Source organism: Peromyscus leucopus, chromosome 9 (assembly GCF_004664715.2).
Source record: "Peromyscus leucopus breed LL Stock chromosome 9, UCI_PerLeu_2.1, whole genome shotgun sequence".
Lineage (NCBI taxonomy): Eukaryota > Metazoa > Chordata > Mammalia > Rodentia > Cricetidae > Peromyscus > Peromyscus leucopus.
The window spans coordinates 62,684,576-62,700,498 of record NC_051070.1 but is presented as its reverse complement, the minus strand read 5'-3'; the positions used below and the strand labels follow the sequence as shown (position 1 = coordinate 62,700,498).

Genomic DNA, 15,923 nt, shown 5'->3' with positions numbered 1-15,923 from the left:
CTTCCCAGTGTCTGCATACCCCGTCCCCAGCTGGCCACTAAGACTCCTGCCCATCTCAGAACAGAATATAGTCCTTTTATGCTCTGGAAACTTGTGCTTTTGCATGAATGTTTTGACATTTCTCAGGAGAAAGCTGAAGGGAAATGATTGCAAGACGCAACCCATGGCAGAGCTGCAGCGTGCTCCTCGGTGGGCTGGAGGTGGGTGAAGGTGGGTGAAGGGATGGACACAGTCCTCTATCTGCTCTGTGCCTGGTCTAAACTAACTACACAGATGTTGGAAGGATCTGGTTGGGTTATGGTAACTTGCAGCATCGGAGGCACCGAAAGCTGAAACTTGGATTTCCTGAAAGAGAAGAGCAATTGTCAGGTCCAAAGGGAACCTCAATTCCCCCCAAAGCAGTGTTTGCTCAGCTCAGGCTGGGCTCTGGGCTATAACGGGAGCAGTTTTCCTCAGGAACTCATGAAAGGGGTTTCTGCTTGCCAGAGAGGGCCACTTCCTTTGGCATATGCCTGTGGTTACACATCAAAATCCATGCTAGCTTCTAGACTCCTTCAGTTTCTATCTACATGGAACTTCCTCTGTAGCCCAGGCTGGCCCCAAACTCAACAGAGATCTGCCTGCCTCTGCCTCCTGAGTGCTGGATTAAAGGTGTGCATGCTTACTGCCAGCTTTTTTTTTTTAACTGAGGACTGAACCCAGGGCCTTGTGTTTGCTAGGCGAGTGGTCTACCGCTGAGCTAAATACCCAGCCGGAAGAAAATAACTTTATTTTACAGTGTGGTATATTTAAAGGGACTGAGCGGAGTCACTGGGAGTGTCGGGCCTTATCCAGAGCCTGAGAAGTCACGAGGGCTCAGAGCTACCTCCCGAACACACTCACCCCAAAAGCACAACTGTAGGCCTTTTCCTTCTGACTGTCCAAAGTGCCCTGCAGAGATATGAATGCCAGCCATTGGGAGGGTTAACTGAATGGTAGGTTGCCCTTGAATTTGGTTTTGCCCTTGGTGAAAGTCACAGGCAACAGTAACTAATCATTTGAAAGCTCCAAGTAAACAAGAGCAATCCTAATGGTCTGTGGCCCATCCAGTTACTGTCGCAGTCATCTTTGTTATTTTGTACCTGTGACCCCAGGATACGATGGACTCAAGGCCAGCGAGAAAGCTGTTCACATTAAGGAAAGAAGTCTGCTGTGAGGGTCCCTTCTCCCACACTCCACCTGCTGGCACTCCTGGAGTCCCCTCGTTTTGATTTCAGAGGACAGAAGAAAGGGACAAGTTTTCCACACACCCAGGGGTGCTCCAAAGAGATGCTACCCACCCCCAGTGCTGCTGTGGCTTTTGAAGCTCGTCCAAGGCTTCTTGTGCCTCCCCCTGTCCCTCCCCTTCCTGCTATTTTGAGGTTATGTGCACTGGGGAGTTCTATGGCAGGAAGGCAGGGTTTTATTTACACTGTGGGGGTTCCCTATTCGCACCGTGTCCCTGTCCAGCCTGCAACTCCAGGGTCCAGGTAAGAGCGCTGGAAAGGATTTTTTTTTTTTCATCTTCAGCTGAAGGCATCTGGGTTCTGAGGTAGCCAGGTGTCTTATAAAGCTCTTGGTAAGAACAGAGGGAAGCAAGTGTGGTGGCTCATACTTGTAATGTCACACTGGAGAGGCTGACACAGAAGGCTAGGGAGTGAGCCAGCCTGGGCTACAGTCTCCCTCTCTCTCTCTCTCTCTCTCTCTCTCTCACACACACACACACACACACACACACACACACACACACACACCACACGGGGGATGGTGTGGCTCGGGGGGTGGTGTGGCTCTAAACAAGAGAGAAAAGCATTTGCTAGAATTCTGCAATACTGGATTGGGAGAAGACAAAAAAAAAAAACCAACAGGATAAATCACAAGAATAACGGGCCTTTCTAGAAATGCAGTCAGATTATCAGACACATGTTTTAATGAGTCTGTTTTTAATAGTTATGTCTATACTAATTTATATGGTCTATAAAAAAAACCCTCAATATGTGTTGAGGAAAAGACACATACTGTGACATTGTATTGAATATATGGGAGAAATAAATAAAGCCGGCTTGGTGTGGAGGGATGTCATGATGTCATCTCTCATGTTTTATCCAAGCTGGCCTGGTGCAGCACACCTGCCTTCCCGGCATTTGGGATGCTGAGGCAGAAGGACCATGAATTCTAAGCTGGCCTGAGTGGCATAGAAATATCCTGTCTGGAAAAAATAAGGATGTTCTCTGATTTCTGTTAAATGTTAGTGTTTGGGGCTTTGTAAGGACTTTGAAGTGTTTGAGGGGTCATAAGGCATCTGAAATGTTTGGGAATCTGCTTACTCTTGACTATGAATTAGAGAAAATTAATCAGAAGAGGCACCAAAAGTGACTTTTTTTAAAAAATGTGTGCATGGGTGTTATGCCAGCACTGTCTCTCTGTACCCCCTTGGAACCCGAGTTTAGATGGTTGTGAGCAGTCATGTAGGTGCTGAGGATTTAACCCAGGTTCTCTGCAAGACCAAGCTCTTAATCATTGAGCCGTCTCTCCACCCTGCCAGATGGCTTTTTTTTTTTTTTTTGGTTTTTCGAGACAGGGTTTCTCTGTGTAGTTTTGGTGCCTGTCCTGGAAGTCACTCTGTAGACCAGGCTGTCCTCGAACTCAGAGATCCGCCTGCCTCTGCCTCCTGAGTGCTGGGATTAAAGGCATGCACCACCACCGCCTGGCACCAGGTGGCTTTTTATAGAGGCTGGGAAGTGAGGGGGAATGCTGGTAAAACACAGAGGAGTCAACTTAGAATCTCCAGTCACTTCTAAGTTCAGCAGCAGAAGCCGCTATAGAAAACTCAGGGATTTGGCTCCAAGGAAACTCAGCTTCCTGAAGTGGAGTGAGTTTGTGACTGAGAGGGAAACAGCTGGATTTCCTCTTCCAAAAACACTTCTTGTATCCCGTAATGCTCAGCAGCTTCCACTAGAGAACGACCCAGTTTTTGGTTGCCAGCGTCTAGATACAAGGGGGCTGGGAAGATGGGTAGAGGTTAGGAGCACTGCAAATAGTTCTCAGCACCCACATCTGGTGGCCTGTAACGCCAGCTCCTTGGGTATCTGATGCTCTGACCTCCAAGGGTCTTTACATTCATGTGTGTGCACTCATGTACCTGTACATGCACACACACAATTGAAAATAATAAATAAAATAGCTACAAATGTGTAACTAACACTACAAAGATGTTTTCCACGGGAAAGCCTCTTACCACATCAGTCTAAACATTAACATGTTTGGTTATTTGCATATATTTACTTCTAGTATTTGATAATGTACATACATCAATATCTTCATAATGTGCCTGATATTTTAGTCTTTCTAAAAGTCACTTTAAAAAATTTTAAACCTCTATTTTATTTTTGTGTATGCTTGTGTAGTACATGTGCGTGTTGTGTGGATACCCTCAGAGGCCTGAAAGAGGACTCAGATCCCCTGGAGCTGAAGTTATAAGCAATTGTGAGCTACCCACTGTGGGTGCTGGGAGCCGAACTCCAGGCCTCAGCAAGAGAACTTAACTGCCGAGCTCTCTCTCCAGCTCCCACTTTAGTCCTTTATGTTTGGGTGGGTCTTTTGAGACAGAATCTCATCCATATGCCAGTTGATCGTGAACTTGTCACCCTTCGGCCTCTAAGCATGTTTTACATAGGTCACCAACCTTTATAACTCTTACAGTGTTTTGTCCCATGCCCTACATCTATTGTTAGGCATTACGTAATGTGTCCTCTCCCACCTTAACAGATAATGCCGTAGTTACCTTTGGCACACAGATCTTGCTTTATTATGAATAATTTTAGAAATAGCACTCCTGGATCAAAGAGATAGACACCCTGTTTTTTTCCCTTTACAAAGGTTTATGAACATCTACGTTGCTGTGGATGGTACATAAGGATCTGGGGTCTGATGGGTTGCATTAAACTATGTGTTCTTTTATGCTGTTTTGTTTTGTTCCTTAAATCTTCAAAGAGCTGCCACCACATAGCCCTTGCCTTCGACCATTACTGCTCAATCTGCTCCTCTATACTCTTCATAGAATGCTGAAAATACAGTCAGATGAGCCTTTGAGTTCCATGACCCGAACCCCTGCCAGGCAGGTCCTGGGGGAGAGGTGGTGTGACACTTTGCACACTCACAGGGTTCCTCACTTTGATCTGGAATCCCACTCATCTACATCTCAAGAACTCAAGCCCCTGTGGGAGCTTGCATGCCGATCCTGTCGTGGGGAACAACCTGCCAATCCATCTTCCCCTCTCCCCCAGATCTCAGCCCCAACCTGAGGCTGAAGGCAGATTACAAACAGAAACAAATAGGAACAGGCAAGAACCCAAGGAAAAGGGCCAGTGTCCTCAGAGCAAAGGAGTTGGGAATGTGCTTCTTCCAAACTCTGGTGGTGTGTGCACAGGCCTGTGCCTCAACCTGCTGTATGCTCAGGAATGCCCTACCACAGCAGGCTCAAGTGTCTCTTTGTGTTGAGCTGGGGGTTAAAACCAAGGACTCATATTCTAACACTGAGCTGAAGCCACAGTCCAAAGGTAGATGTTTGGTACATTGCTGTTAATGCCACATAATTTCTGTTATATGTGTACGGTACTGGGATAGAACTCAGGGCCCCGTGTGTGCGAGGCAGCCTTTCTACAATTGAGTCACATCCTCGGCTTTAATGTTTTCTTGTCTTTTATTGTGATAAAATACATATATAAATTCAAACTTACCAGTTTGAGCCATCTTAAGTGTATGACTGAGTAGCAATAAGTATGTTCACATCATCCTGCAACCTTCACCAACATATATCTGGAGAAGTTTCATCTTTCACTGAACAGCACCCACACCCCTTCAGCTCCTGGCACGGGCTGTATTGCTTTCTCCATGGGTTGGACCACTTTGCATACTTTAAATAAGACTCACACAGATCAATCTTTCAGTCCCAGATTTTGTCATTGCCTGATATCCTCAAGGTTCATCCATGATGTAGCATGAGTTCGGGATTTCCTGACTTTCTGAGGGCCAAATGGCATTCCACTGTATTTATATACTTACATATATACATACATACATATATATACATATATACATATATATACATACTATATATATATTCTATAACCACTCATCCACTAATGGCCACATGGGCTGCTCTCCCTTGTGGCCTCTGTGGACATTGCTGCCAGGAACAAAGCTGTAGGCGGGAGTTTCTGTCCTGCTGGCAGCTCCCAAATAAACACAGAGGCTTAATATTAATTATAAATGCTCAGCCAATAGCTCAGGCTTGTTACTAGTAACTCTTACACTTTAAATTAACCCATATTTCCTTATCTACCCTCTGCCACATGGCTTGGTACCTTTTCTCAGTATGGCATGCCATTCTTGCTTCTCTCCGTCTCTCTGCTGGTGACTCCTGACTCTGCCCTTCTCTTGCCCAGCGTTCTCAGTTTGGCTTTCCCACCTAACCTTACTCTGTTCAGATACTGGCCAGTCAGCTTGTTTATTAAATCAATCACAGTGACAAATCTTCACAGTGTACAAAGGGATTAATTATTCCATAGCACAGGGCTTGTTCAAGTCTCTCTGTTTTTTGTTGTTCTGTTTTTGTTTGGCTCTATTCCCAGGAATAGAATTGCTGGCTCAGATGGTAATTCTATGTGGGTCTTATTATTTTTAGTGTGCCTTTCCATGTATATTATGGTCAAATTTGGTCTTTATATCTGCTCCATGAGATAAGAAAACATTTTGCTCTAGCTAAAAAAAAAAAAGTGGCTTGCTCAAATTGAAACAATAAATAAAAGACTCTCCGGACCTCCGGACCTCCCAACTTGGCTTCCACATTTATTGACCATTAAAAGTGGTCTTGAGTGTGTGTTACCACCTGAGGACAATGTGCCTCCCCCCGTCTCTCTCTCTCAACAGTAGAGTCTCACTATATAGCCCAGGCTGACCTAGTGCTAGGATTACAGGCATGTGCCACTGTGCAGGCTTGGTGACAGTTTGATCAACTGCCTGGTTTCTGTTTTCCCTGCTCTGAATATCGAACACATAAGATCATGTTCAAGCCTTTGTCAGTGCAGAGAGAAAAGGCCGGGTCACTCCCCAGCAACTGTGTCCATGCCCAAAGACCAAGGCCGGTCCCACTGCAGAGATGAGAGGCTGTGTCCATGACCAGCAACTATACCTACACCCAGCGACCACGCATCTTTCAGTTTCTGTTTCCCTCTTTCAGTCCAATCCCCGTCGTCTGACCATGAGGATTTGGTGGCTCCTGTTGGTTATGGGCACATGTGCAAGCAGTGTGTACTCCCAGGACACCTGCCGGCAGGGGCACTCTGGCATCCCTGGGAATCCAGGTCACAATGGCCTACCGGGAAGAGATGGACGAGATGGTTCCAAGGGTGACAAAGGAGACACAGGTACTTGACATTTGTGGCTTCTTACTGCCTCGGCCACTCACTTGCCACTGGTGTCCTGATCCACTTGCCCACTGAGCCCTCACCCACCAATGTGTCCTGCAGGCACTTCTCAAAGACAGGCTCTGCCATGTCAATATTCTGAATGGAGTGTGGGACAAAGCCAATAGCACCCTGTCCTCACAGGCTTCTCATCCACTGGAGATGACTGTTAGCAAGTGTTTCTGCAACCATAGGGCATTTGAGTAGGATACTATGGGTGTGCTGGGTCAATAGTATCATGAGGCCAATGGAGCAATCTGATGGCTAAGTATAGTAGCAACACCCATCCACAGGGTGAAGGCCAATGGTGGATGCCTAAGGCCATAGAAAACACATAATTCTGTTGTTGGTTGCTTTTGCTCTTTTGGGGGGCCTGCCTCAAATAGATCACACACAGAGGATTATTCTTAATTATAAACACTCAGCCTTAGCTTGGCTTTCTTCCCAGCTTTTCTTAACTTTAAATTATCCCATCTACCTTTTGCCTCTGGGCTTTTTCCTTTTCTTACTTCTGTATATCTTACTTTCACTAGCATCCTCCTCTCCTTATTCTCTTACTCTTTCTTCTCTCTCCTCCAGATTTCTCCTTCTATTTATTCTCTCTGCCTGCCAGCCCCACCAATTCTTTCTCCTGCCTTGCTATTGGCTGTTCAGCTGTTTATTAGACCATCAGGTGTTTTAGACAGGCAAAATAACACAGCTTCACAGAGTTAAACAAATGCAACATAAAAGAATGCAACACATCTTTGCATCCTTAAAATAAATATTCTGGGCTGGAGAGATAGATGGCTCAGAGGTTAAGAGCACCAACTGCTCTTCCAGAGGTGCTGAGTTCAATTCCCAGCAGCCACATGGTGGCTCACAGCCATCTGTAATGAGATCTGGCACCCTCTTCTGTATACATAATAATAAAGAAATCTGAAAAAATAAATATTCCACAGTATAAACAAATGTAGCACATCTTAAAATAATATTCTACAACAGAATCCTGTTGATATCGTGTTTCCCCCCATACATACATGACCTATGATAAAGTTTAATGTCTAAACTAGGTACGGAATAAATAGTCATTAATAATAAAAATAGATTAAGTTTTACACTTTCCTATAATAAAGTTACCAGCATCAGTGATCTTACATTTAGGGAATTTTATTAAGTACATTTAGAGTTTTGTAGCCATTGCATTTTGAGTCTGCAACAGCCATTCTAATAACTGAGATGGCTGCAAGGTGACCGATGAGAGTGTCACATCTAGCTTCCCCAGTTCTGTGACCATAGACATGTACCACCATGTCTGGATCTGTGTTTATTTTTGAATATATGAAGTTTTAATGTTTATTAGTGGACATTTTGTACACATGAAGAGGAGAGATGATTACTAGATAAATCAAGAGTAATACTCTCATACATGTAATGCCAAATTTGTTTACCTCTTCCTTTGCCAATCTTTCTCCATCTTTCTTGGTGTGATCTTCCCCTTTAAAAAGGCTTTTTGTTTTTTAGGCATTTAATTTTTTTATGTATATGGATGTTTTGTCTGCATTTGTGTCTAGGCACCATGTATATGTAGTGCCCACAGAGGCCAGGAGAGGACATTGAGTCATCTGGGACAGGGAATCAAACCTGGGTTTCCTGGATGCACAGCCAGTGCTCTAACCACTGAGCAACCTCTCCAGCCCAACTCTTCTTTTTTATTGGCAGTGTCTCATGTATTCCAGGTTGGCCTCAAAGTTGCTGTGTACTCAAGGATGAACTTGAACTCTTCATCCTCCTGCCTCTACCTCTTTTTTGTTGTTGTGTTGTTTTGTTTTGTTTCGAGACAGGGTTTCTCTGTGTATAGTTTTGGTGCCTGTCCTGGATCTCACTCTATAGACCAGTCTGGCCTTGAACTCACAGAGATCTGCCTGGCTATGCCTCCTGAGTGCTGAGATCAAAGGCATGTGCCACCACCACCTGGTTTCTGCCTTTACCTCTTGAGTGCTGGGATTATAGGCATGTACCACTGTGCCCAGCTCAAAACCAACCAATCAATCAGTCAATCAATCAATCTACCAATGTTTCTTCCTTTCTCCCTCTCTCTGTAGTATGTGTGAGTGTGTGTGTGTGTGTGTGTGTGTGTGTGTGTGTGTGTGTGTGTGTATACACACATCATTGTCAGGTATCTTCTATTCTGCTCAGCTTTACAGGGGGCAGGGTCTTTTGCCATGTTGCCATGTTGACCAGGCTGTCTGACTAGCAGATCCTCAGGATCACCCTGTTGTGTCTCCCCCGCCCATGTCTCCAGTCCTCCTTCCAAGTTCAGACAGCCATACTTGGCTTTTTACATGGGTGCTAGGGATTTGAACTCAGGTCCTCATTCTTTCTCTTTGCCATTGAGCTACCTCCCCAGCTCTGTCAAAACAGATTCCTTAAAGGCACATGTTTTCTGGGTCAAGTATGGTGGCACATGCCTTTAATCCTAGCACTCAAGAGGCAGAAGCAGATGGATCTGTGTGAGTTCAAGGCCAGCCTGGTCTATATATTGAGTTCCAGGACAGGCAGAGCTACATAATAGATCCTGTCTCCAAAACAAACAAAAACAAATCAAAGCATCTATTCTCTATTTTTTCCTTTCAGTTGTATACACACACATACACACACACACACACACACACACACACAAAATGTGCTTTTTCTTAGGAGAATGACGTTAACCTGTACTGCTCGTCAGGAAAATCTGCTGCTTCTTTACCTGGTCCTCTGAGGATGCTCTGTGTATTTTATATAATCAACACACAGTTAGCACAATGTCCATGACATACCTCCACAGTTGTTCTAGTAGATGTTCATGCTCTGACCTGTATGGTCATGAAAGCTTTGAGATAGTGCTACAGAACACAAGACCTGGGAACTAAGCAGGGAGAAAGAAGTTTGGGGAGGGAGGCTCAGGCTTCCGGGGTGGTGCTGAGAAGGAGTGGGTGATACTGGAGAGGAGGCTGGTTTGGAGATACCTCCCACTTGGTGGTTCAATGGGACCCTGGGATTTCTTGTGGTAACACCAGGCATTATGATGGATGCAAATCAACCTGTGTCATTCTCCAGTCCTGAGAGCTGAAGGCTGTCCCAGCTGCTGGTCACCCCACAACCAGAATGGTAGGGTTGAAGTTTTGGGGTCCTGACTGACTTGAGTGAGACAGAACCTGGAGAAAACTGTGGCCTTGCGAGCTCTTCTGTCACCATAGTCTGGCCATTGCTTGGTGACCTGCTCCCAGACTTAGGACTAGTGTATGACTAGCAGAGCCCAGTGTCCCCCCACAGCTTGTGTGGTGGCTTTTGCCTCTTGTCTACAATGCCTTTCCTTCCCAACAGTCATATCGTGGAGGTCCCTGATGTTCCATGGAATCTGATGAGACTTCCATTCCACTTTCTGAATGACTGGTGGAAAAGGATCAGAATGAGAGATATGCCTATCACCTCCCACATTCAGATCACTTCCAAGTCCTCATCCAGAGACAAACTTACAGCTTGGTCCTCAGTGTGTTAGTTTGCCTTGCCTCGTACTCCTTGGGCACCCCACCGCCGGGTGCTCGGGAAGTCACCGATGCATTTCATAACCTGCTCATTCTACATGACTCAACCCCCTGGATACTCACTAATAGCTGCTACCTCCACCTGCACTGATGGGAAAAGAGGCTGGCTGGGGCACCCTAAGACTTTCCATATCAATCACCCCTAGAGACTCAGAGCCAGGAAATTGGAATTGGAATCTCAGCTCTTGTCTGCTTTCTTCCCTTTCACCTAGGAGAACCAGGACATCCCGGTGGCCCAGGGAAGGATGGAATTCGTGGGGAGAAAGGAGAACCAGGTCAGCGCTGGCTTTGCATTGACCCATCCACAGTGCTCTAACACAATGCTGTTCGACACTGCTGTGAACTGACCTGTCTGGGGCTCCCAGGATGAGCCACTGTATTAGTCAAGGTTCTTTACAGGAACAGAACTAGTAGAATGATTGGTTATAAATATAAACACACACATACATACATGGGGTGGGGGTTGGGGGGATTAGAAGTTGTGGTCTGGGTAGTCCAACAATGGCTGTCTCCCAATGGGAAGGCCAAGAAACTGTTAGTTGTTCATTTGAGAACCTGGATGTTTCAGCAGTCCCAATCTGGTTCTAGAGTCCTGGGGAATTCCTAAAGAGCTGCTGGTCTTCAGTCTATGTTGGAATCATGAAAAGGTAGATTTTAATACCAGCAAAGGAATGGCCCAGCAACAGGATATCTAGATTTGCCAGTTAGGACAAGGACAAGCAGGCAAAAAGCAAAAGCTTCCATCTGTCACGTCCTTTCATGGGCTTCAAGACAGAAGGCGTGGCCCAAATTTAGAGCAGGTCTTCCCACCTCAAATGATCCAATTAAGGAAATCCTTCACTGGGTATGGTGGTGAATACCTTTGATCCCAGCACCCAGGAGGCAGAAGTAGGCATTTCTCTGTGAGTTTGAGGCCAGCCTGGTCTACAGAGTGAGTTCCATAGCCAAGGCCACACAGAGTAACCCTGTCTCAAAAAACAAACAAGAAAGGAAGGAAGGAAGGAAGGGAGGGAGGAAGGAAGGAAGGAAGGAACGAAGGAAGGAAGGAAGATAAAGAAAAATTAGTCACAGGTGTGCCCAGATGTTTGGGTTTTAGTTGATTCTAGATGTAGTCAAATTGATAAGATTAGTCACAGCCACCAACATTCTCTCTCTTCAAGAGATATAGGTGAATGCGTAGATAAGCAAACTCTTCCTGGAAGGTCCAAATGAAAATTTGTTTCAGCTTTGTGTGCCCTGGGCTCTGCCCATGCACCAAAAGGCAGCCACAAACAAGTGTTGCCATGTTCTGGGGGAGCTGTGACTGAAAGACCAATATTTTTGTTTTATATACTTTTTGCATAGTATAGAGTCTTACTTTTTCCCCAACCCCAGTACAGGGGATTAAACCCTGAAATTCATGCATGCTAAGCAAATACTGTGCCACAGCCTTCTTTTTAAAAACATGCATTGACATATGTTAATTTTAGATAATGGAGTCTACTGTGACAATTTCATACTTGTGCATAATGTTTCAATCACATTCATCCTGTTACCCTTTCTTGGCCAGTCCCATTCTTCTGCTGATGTTTCTCTTCTCCTCTCTTTCCTCTTTTCTTGTATGTGTGACCCAGTGAGTTTCATTAGAGTGTTTATAGGTGTATGGGCGAGAGTATGCTTGTAGGAGCAGGTGACCCTTACTAACAGCTAACCACTGAAGAGAATGTATCTCCCTCCACATCACACATTGACTGCATGTAAATCCTCGGGGAAGTGTGGGGGTCTCAGGAGCTCCTTTCTCTTCCACGGCAGAGTGTTGAGGGCCTTATCATGTGCAGGTAACCACAGCTGCAGTAAGTTCAAGAGTACAGCAACCATATCATGCCTGGAATTCAGTGTTCTAGAATATTCTGCACTCCTTCTTCTGGCTCCTACATTCTCTCCACGCCCTTGTTCACGATGTTCTCCAAGTCATGAAGGAGATGACAGAGATGTCCCAATTTGGGCTAAGATTTCAATAGTTATTTCTTCTCAACACCTCTCTATTGTAACTTTTGAGTTTGAGACAGAGTATCATGGAGTCACTGAGGCGGGCCTGGGCCTTCCTCTATAGATCTGTCCTCCTTGTCAGCCCCCTGAGTAGCTGAGTTGGAGGGCGTGTGGCCACCACACCATGATGGGATGTTAGCTGTGCTCATTTTAACACATAAACTAGTCTTAGCTTACGGGCTATGCAAAATCAGGTCAGAGGGCAGATTCAGGCAGCAGGCCACAGTGTGTTGGCCCCTGGCTTAGTGGATGAGCGCCAAGGAGGAAGATTCTGCTCCACTCAGTGCATGTCGCCCTACTTCAGGGATAAAGTGGCACTTAAGTAGGGCCCTGGGCTGGAGGGATAGCTCAGTGGCTGGCACTTTCCCAGAATGAATTGTAATCTGAAGGGTGGTGAGTAACCCATGGGGAGAGAGATGACTGTAATGTCAAATACATGAACTCATTCTGGGCATTAATCTAAGGCTTTTTATGAAAATAGAAGAGTTCTATAAATTAGGTAGCATTACTGTTCCAGCTCTATAGATGAGGGGAAAAATGTGATGGGGCTCACCATCTGCGTGTGCTGGGGTTGGAGAAAGGCTAGGTCATACTCTGAGGGAAGCCCGGGCTCTTTGCTCCTAAGCACCATTGCCTCCCAATCGAGGCAGAAGAGGTGAACAGTGTGGAGTGTTCATGTAGACTGAGGAAAGCTGGGGTGGAAAGGACTGGACAGTTGGCAGGCATGTGGGCCACAGTGAAGATCTGATTTCAGGTCCACTCCTTGAGGGGCTGTCACTTGCCTAGGACTGAGGCCCTGTTACTCCTCATCCTGGATTGATCTGCTCCTTGTCATGTTTTCCTTCGATGTGTCCTTCTCCCAAGGATGGCCTTGTTTCTGGGTCATCATGGGATACTTTGGTGGTACAGTTGTCATTACTCATACGAGCCCTGGTACTGACTAAAGAATACTTTTGGAGGCTGGAGATGTGGCTCAGTTGGTAGAGTGCTTACTTAGCCCGCACGGAGCCCCGGGTTCTCTTCCCGGCACTGCATAACCTGGGAGTGATCAAATACAGCTATAGTCCCAGAACTCAGGAACTATAGGCAAGAGGATTAGAAGTTTAAGATTGCCAGGCGGTGGTGGCGCAAGCTTTTAATCCCAGCACTTGGGAGGTAGAGCCAGGTGGATCTCTGTGAGTTGGAGGCCAGCCTGGGCTACCAAGTGAGTTCCAGGAAAGGCGCAAAGCTACGCAGAGAAACCCTGTCTCGGGAAAAAAAAAAAATAGAAGTTTAAGATCATCCCGCCATCCTTGGCTATAGTGAGTCTGAAGCCATCCTGGGCTACGTGAGACCCTTTAAAAAAAAGAGGGTTTGTGTGTGTGCTTACATGTGCATTTCCCTGCATGCAATTTGGGAGTTTGTGAATTTTCAGACTCTGAGCAGATTGCGAACCTACACCCTACTTTGTCTCAATTAAATGCTCAGTGATAGAAACTCCAACATTATGCATGAGGGATTCCTAAACCCTGTCTTCGTTATCTTCCTCTATCCAGGAGCAGATGGAAGAGTTGAAGCAAAAGGCATCAAAGGCGATCCAGGCTCCAGAGGATCTCCAGGGAAGCATGGCCCAAAGGGCTCCATTGGTCCTACAGGAGAGCAAGGGCTGCCAGGAGAGACTGGCCCTCAGGGGCAGAAGGGAGATAAAGGCGATGTGGGCCCCACTGGTCCAGAAGGACTAATGGGCAGTACTGGTCCTTTGGGCCCCAAGGGCTTACCTGGCCCAGTGGGCCCCATTGGCAAACCAGGTCCTAGAGGTGAAGCCGGACCCATGGGCCCCCAGGGGGAGCCAGGAGTCAGAGGAATAAGAGGCTGGAAAGGCGATCGAGGAGAGAAAGGGAAGGTCGGTGAGGCTCCCATCTTGCCCAAGAGTGCCTTCACTGTGGGGCTCACGGTGATCAGCAAGTTCCCGCCTCCTGATGCACCCATCAAATTCGATAAGATCCTGTACAATGAACTGAACCATTACAATGTAGCGACGGGGAAATTCACCTGCCATGTGGCTGGTGTCTATTACTTCACCTACCACATCACTGTTTTTTCCAGGAACGTGCAGGTCTCTTTGGTCAAAAATGGGGTAAAAGTCCTGCACACCAAGGATGGTTATATGAGCTCTGAGGACCAGGCCTCTGGTGGCATTGTGCTGGAGCTGAAGCTCGGGGACGAGGTGTGGATGCAGGTGATGGGAGGCGAGAGGTTTAATGGCTTGTTTGCAGATGAGGATGACGATACCACGTTCACCGGCTTCCTTCTGTTCAGCAGCTCTTGACACAAAGGACTCTGCACCTGGGCCTCATGGAAGGCTCTCAATGGTGGACATGGTGCCCACAGACCTAGCTCAGTGAAGGTGGGGTGCGATTGTGTCCATTCCTCCAATTATTGCATCAATTCCAAAATGTAGCGGTGGGAAGCTAGTCCTACGAATCCAGCCATTTGAACACATTAATAATAAACTCAGAGACACCAACAATGCATCAGTGTCTCATTAAGGTGAAAAATCAAAGCACTTCCCCTTGGTGTCATTTAACCAAGAGCGAGTGCAGATTTGAATTCTCTACTTCATGTTTTATGGGTCTTCCTGTCTGTCTGTTGTATGAGTCTGAATCTGTGTCTGCCTGAAGGCTGTCTTGTGAATCTGTCCCTGTATCTGTCCCCGTCCCCAGCAGAGGGCTTTGCTCTTTGTCTTATTGAATAGCAAAAAAAGCATCACATGGAGAAAGGAATGAAGGATCCTTTATAGAAACCTTTAATAGAATTTTACAAAGGATTAAGTCATTGATTCCAATTGCTCCCAACTGACCCAGATAATAAATAAACACTATTAAGCAGACAGAGAGAAAGAGAGGGGAGAGAGAGACTGACTGGACCTGGAATGAGTTTTTGAAATCTCAAAGCCCACTCCCAGTGACATGCTCCCTCCAACAAGGCCACATCTCTTGATCCTTCCCAAACAGTTCCACCAACTGGGGATTAGGCATTCAGACATATGAGCCTAAGGGGGCAAGTCTCCTTCAAACCACCACAATAATGTAAGGGATATTTTTATCATAATGCATTGGTACAGTTGTATGTAACTTAGGATCTCAATCTCTCTCTCTGTTTTTTTTCAAGACAGGGTCTCTCTATGTAGGCCCAGATGTCCTGGAACTTGCTCTGCAGACCAGGCTGGCCTTGAACTCAGAGATCTGCCTGCCCCTGCCTCTGCCTCATGAGTGCTGGTATTAGAGATGTGCACCACCACACCCAGCTTAGAACCCAGGGTTTGTGCATGCTAGACAAGTGCCCTGCCACAGAGCCCTGTCCCCAGCCTGCTTGTAACAATGTCTTTAACACATCACCATTCCCTCACCCGAGGCATCCTTTGCCTGTGTGTTTGTGGTGGGAAGGGTTCTAGAGGAGTTCTTGTGTCACTTTCCTGCTCTGAAGGCCATATTATGATTTCTGATATTAGGAGAAAGTAAAGAAAAATGAGATGGGATTATGGCTGAGTGGGGATAACATTTGTATTAGTATGCATGGGTTCCATTTTCAGCACTGCAAAAAACATATTTATTCCATTTCATGACTAGCTGCTTTAAGCTGGTGTCAGTGAGACACCCCAGGAGGCTACTCAATACAATTATGGATACTTTACTTTCTAACTTAGGTGTTTATGCCACACAACTCAAGGAACAGTTGGAATGAATCTATATTAGCTTTCTAGGACTTTCATAACCAAGGTGGGTGGCTTAAGACATCAGAATGTACCCTGTCACAGTTCTGGAAACAGAAGTTCAATGTCCATGAGTCAGCAAGATTGAGA

The 15,923-nt window shown here is 46.0% G+C and overlaps 1 protein-coding gene across 1 annotated transcript; it reads left to right on the top strand.

Moving 5' to 3' along the window:
* Positions 1-1,401: 1,401 nt before the first annotated feature.
* On the top strand, positions 1,402-14,591 carry LOC114693827 (complement C1q and tumor necrosis factor-related protein 9). Its single transcript, XM_028870363.2, has 4 exons — positions 1,402-1,508; positions 6,260-6,446; positions 10,267-10,329; positions 13,618-14,591. The coding sequence occupies exons 1-4, from the start codon at positions 1,404-1,406 to the stop codon at positions 14,388-14,390; spliced, it is 1,128 nt and encodes a 375-aa protein (XP_028726196.2). The 5' UTR covers positions 1,402-1,403; the 3' UTR covers positions 14,391-14,591.
* Positions 14,592-15,923: the final 1,332 nt, after the last annotated feature.

Excerpts from the sequence above, each read along its gene's own strand:
- LOC114693827 (XM_028870363.2), top strand. The coding sequence starts at position 1,404 with ATGTGCACTGGGGAGTTCTATGGCAGGAAGGCAGGGTTTTATTTACAC. Across the intron at positions 1,509-6,259 it reads CCTGCAACTCCAGGGTCCAG|TCCAATCCCCGTCGTCTGAC; the intron begins GTAAGAGCGCTG and ends TCCCTCTTTCAG. Across the intron at positions 10,330-13,617 it reads TGGGGAGAAAGGAGAACCAG|GAGCAGATGGAAGAGTTGAA; the intron begins GTCAGCGCTGGC and ends TCCTCTATCCAG.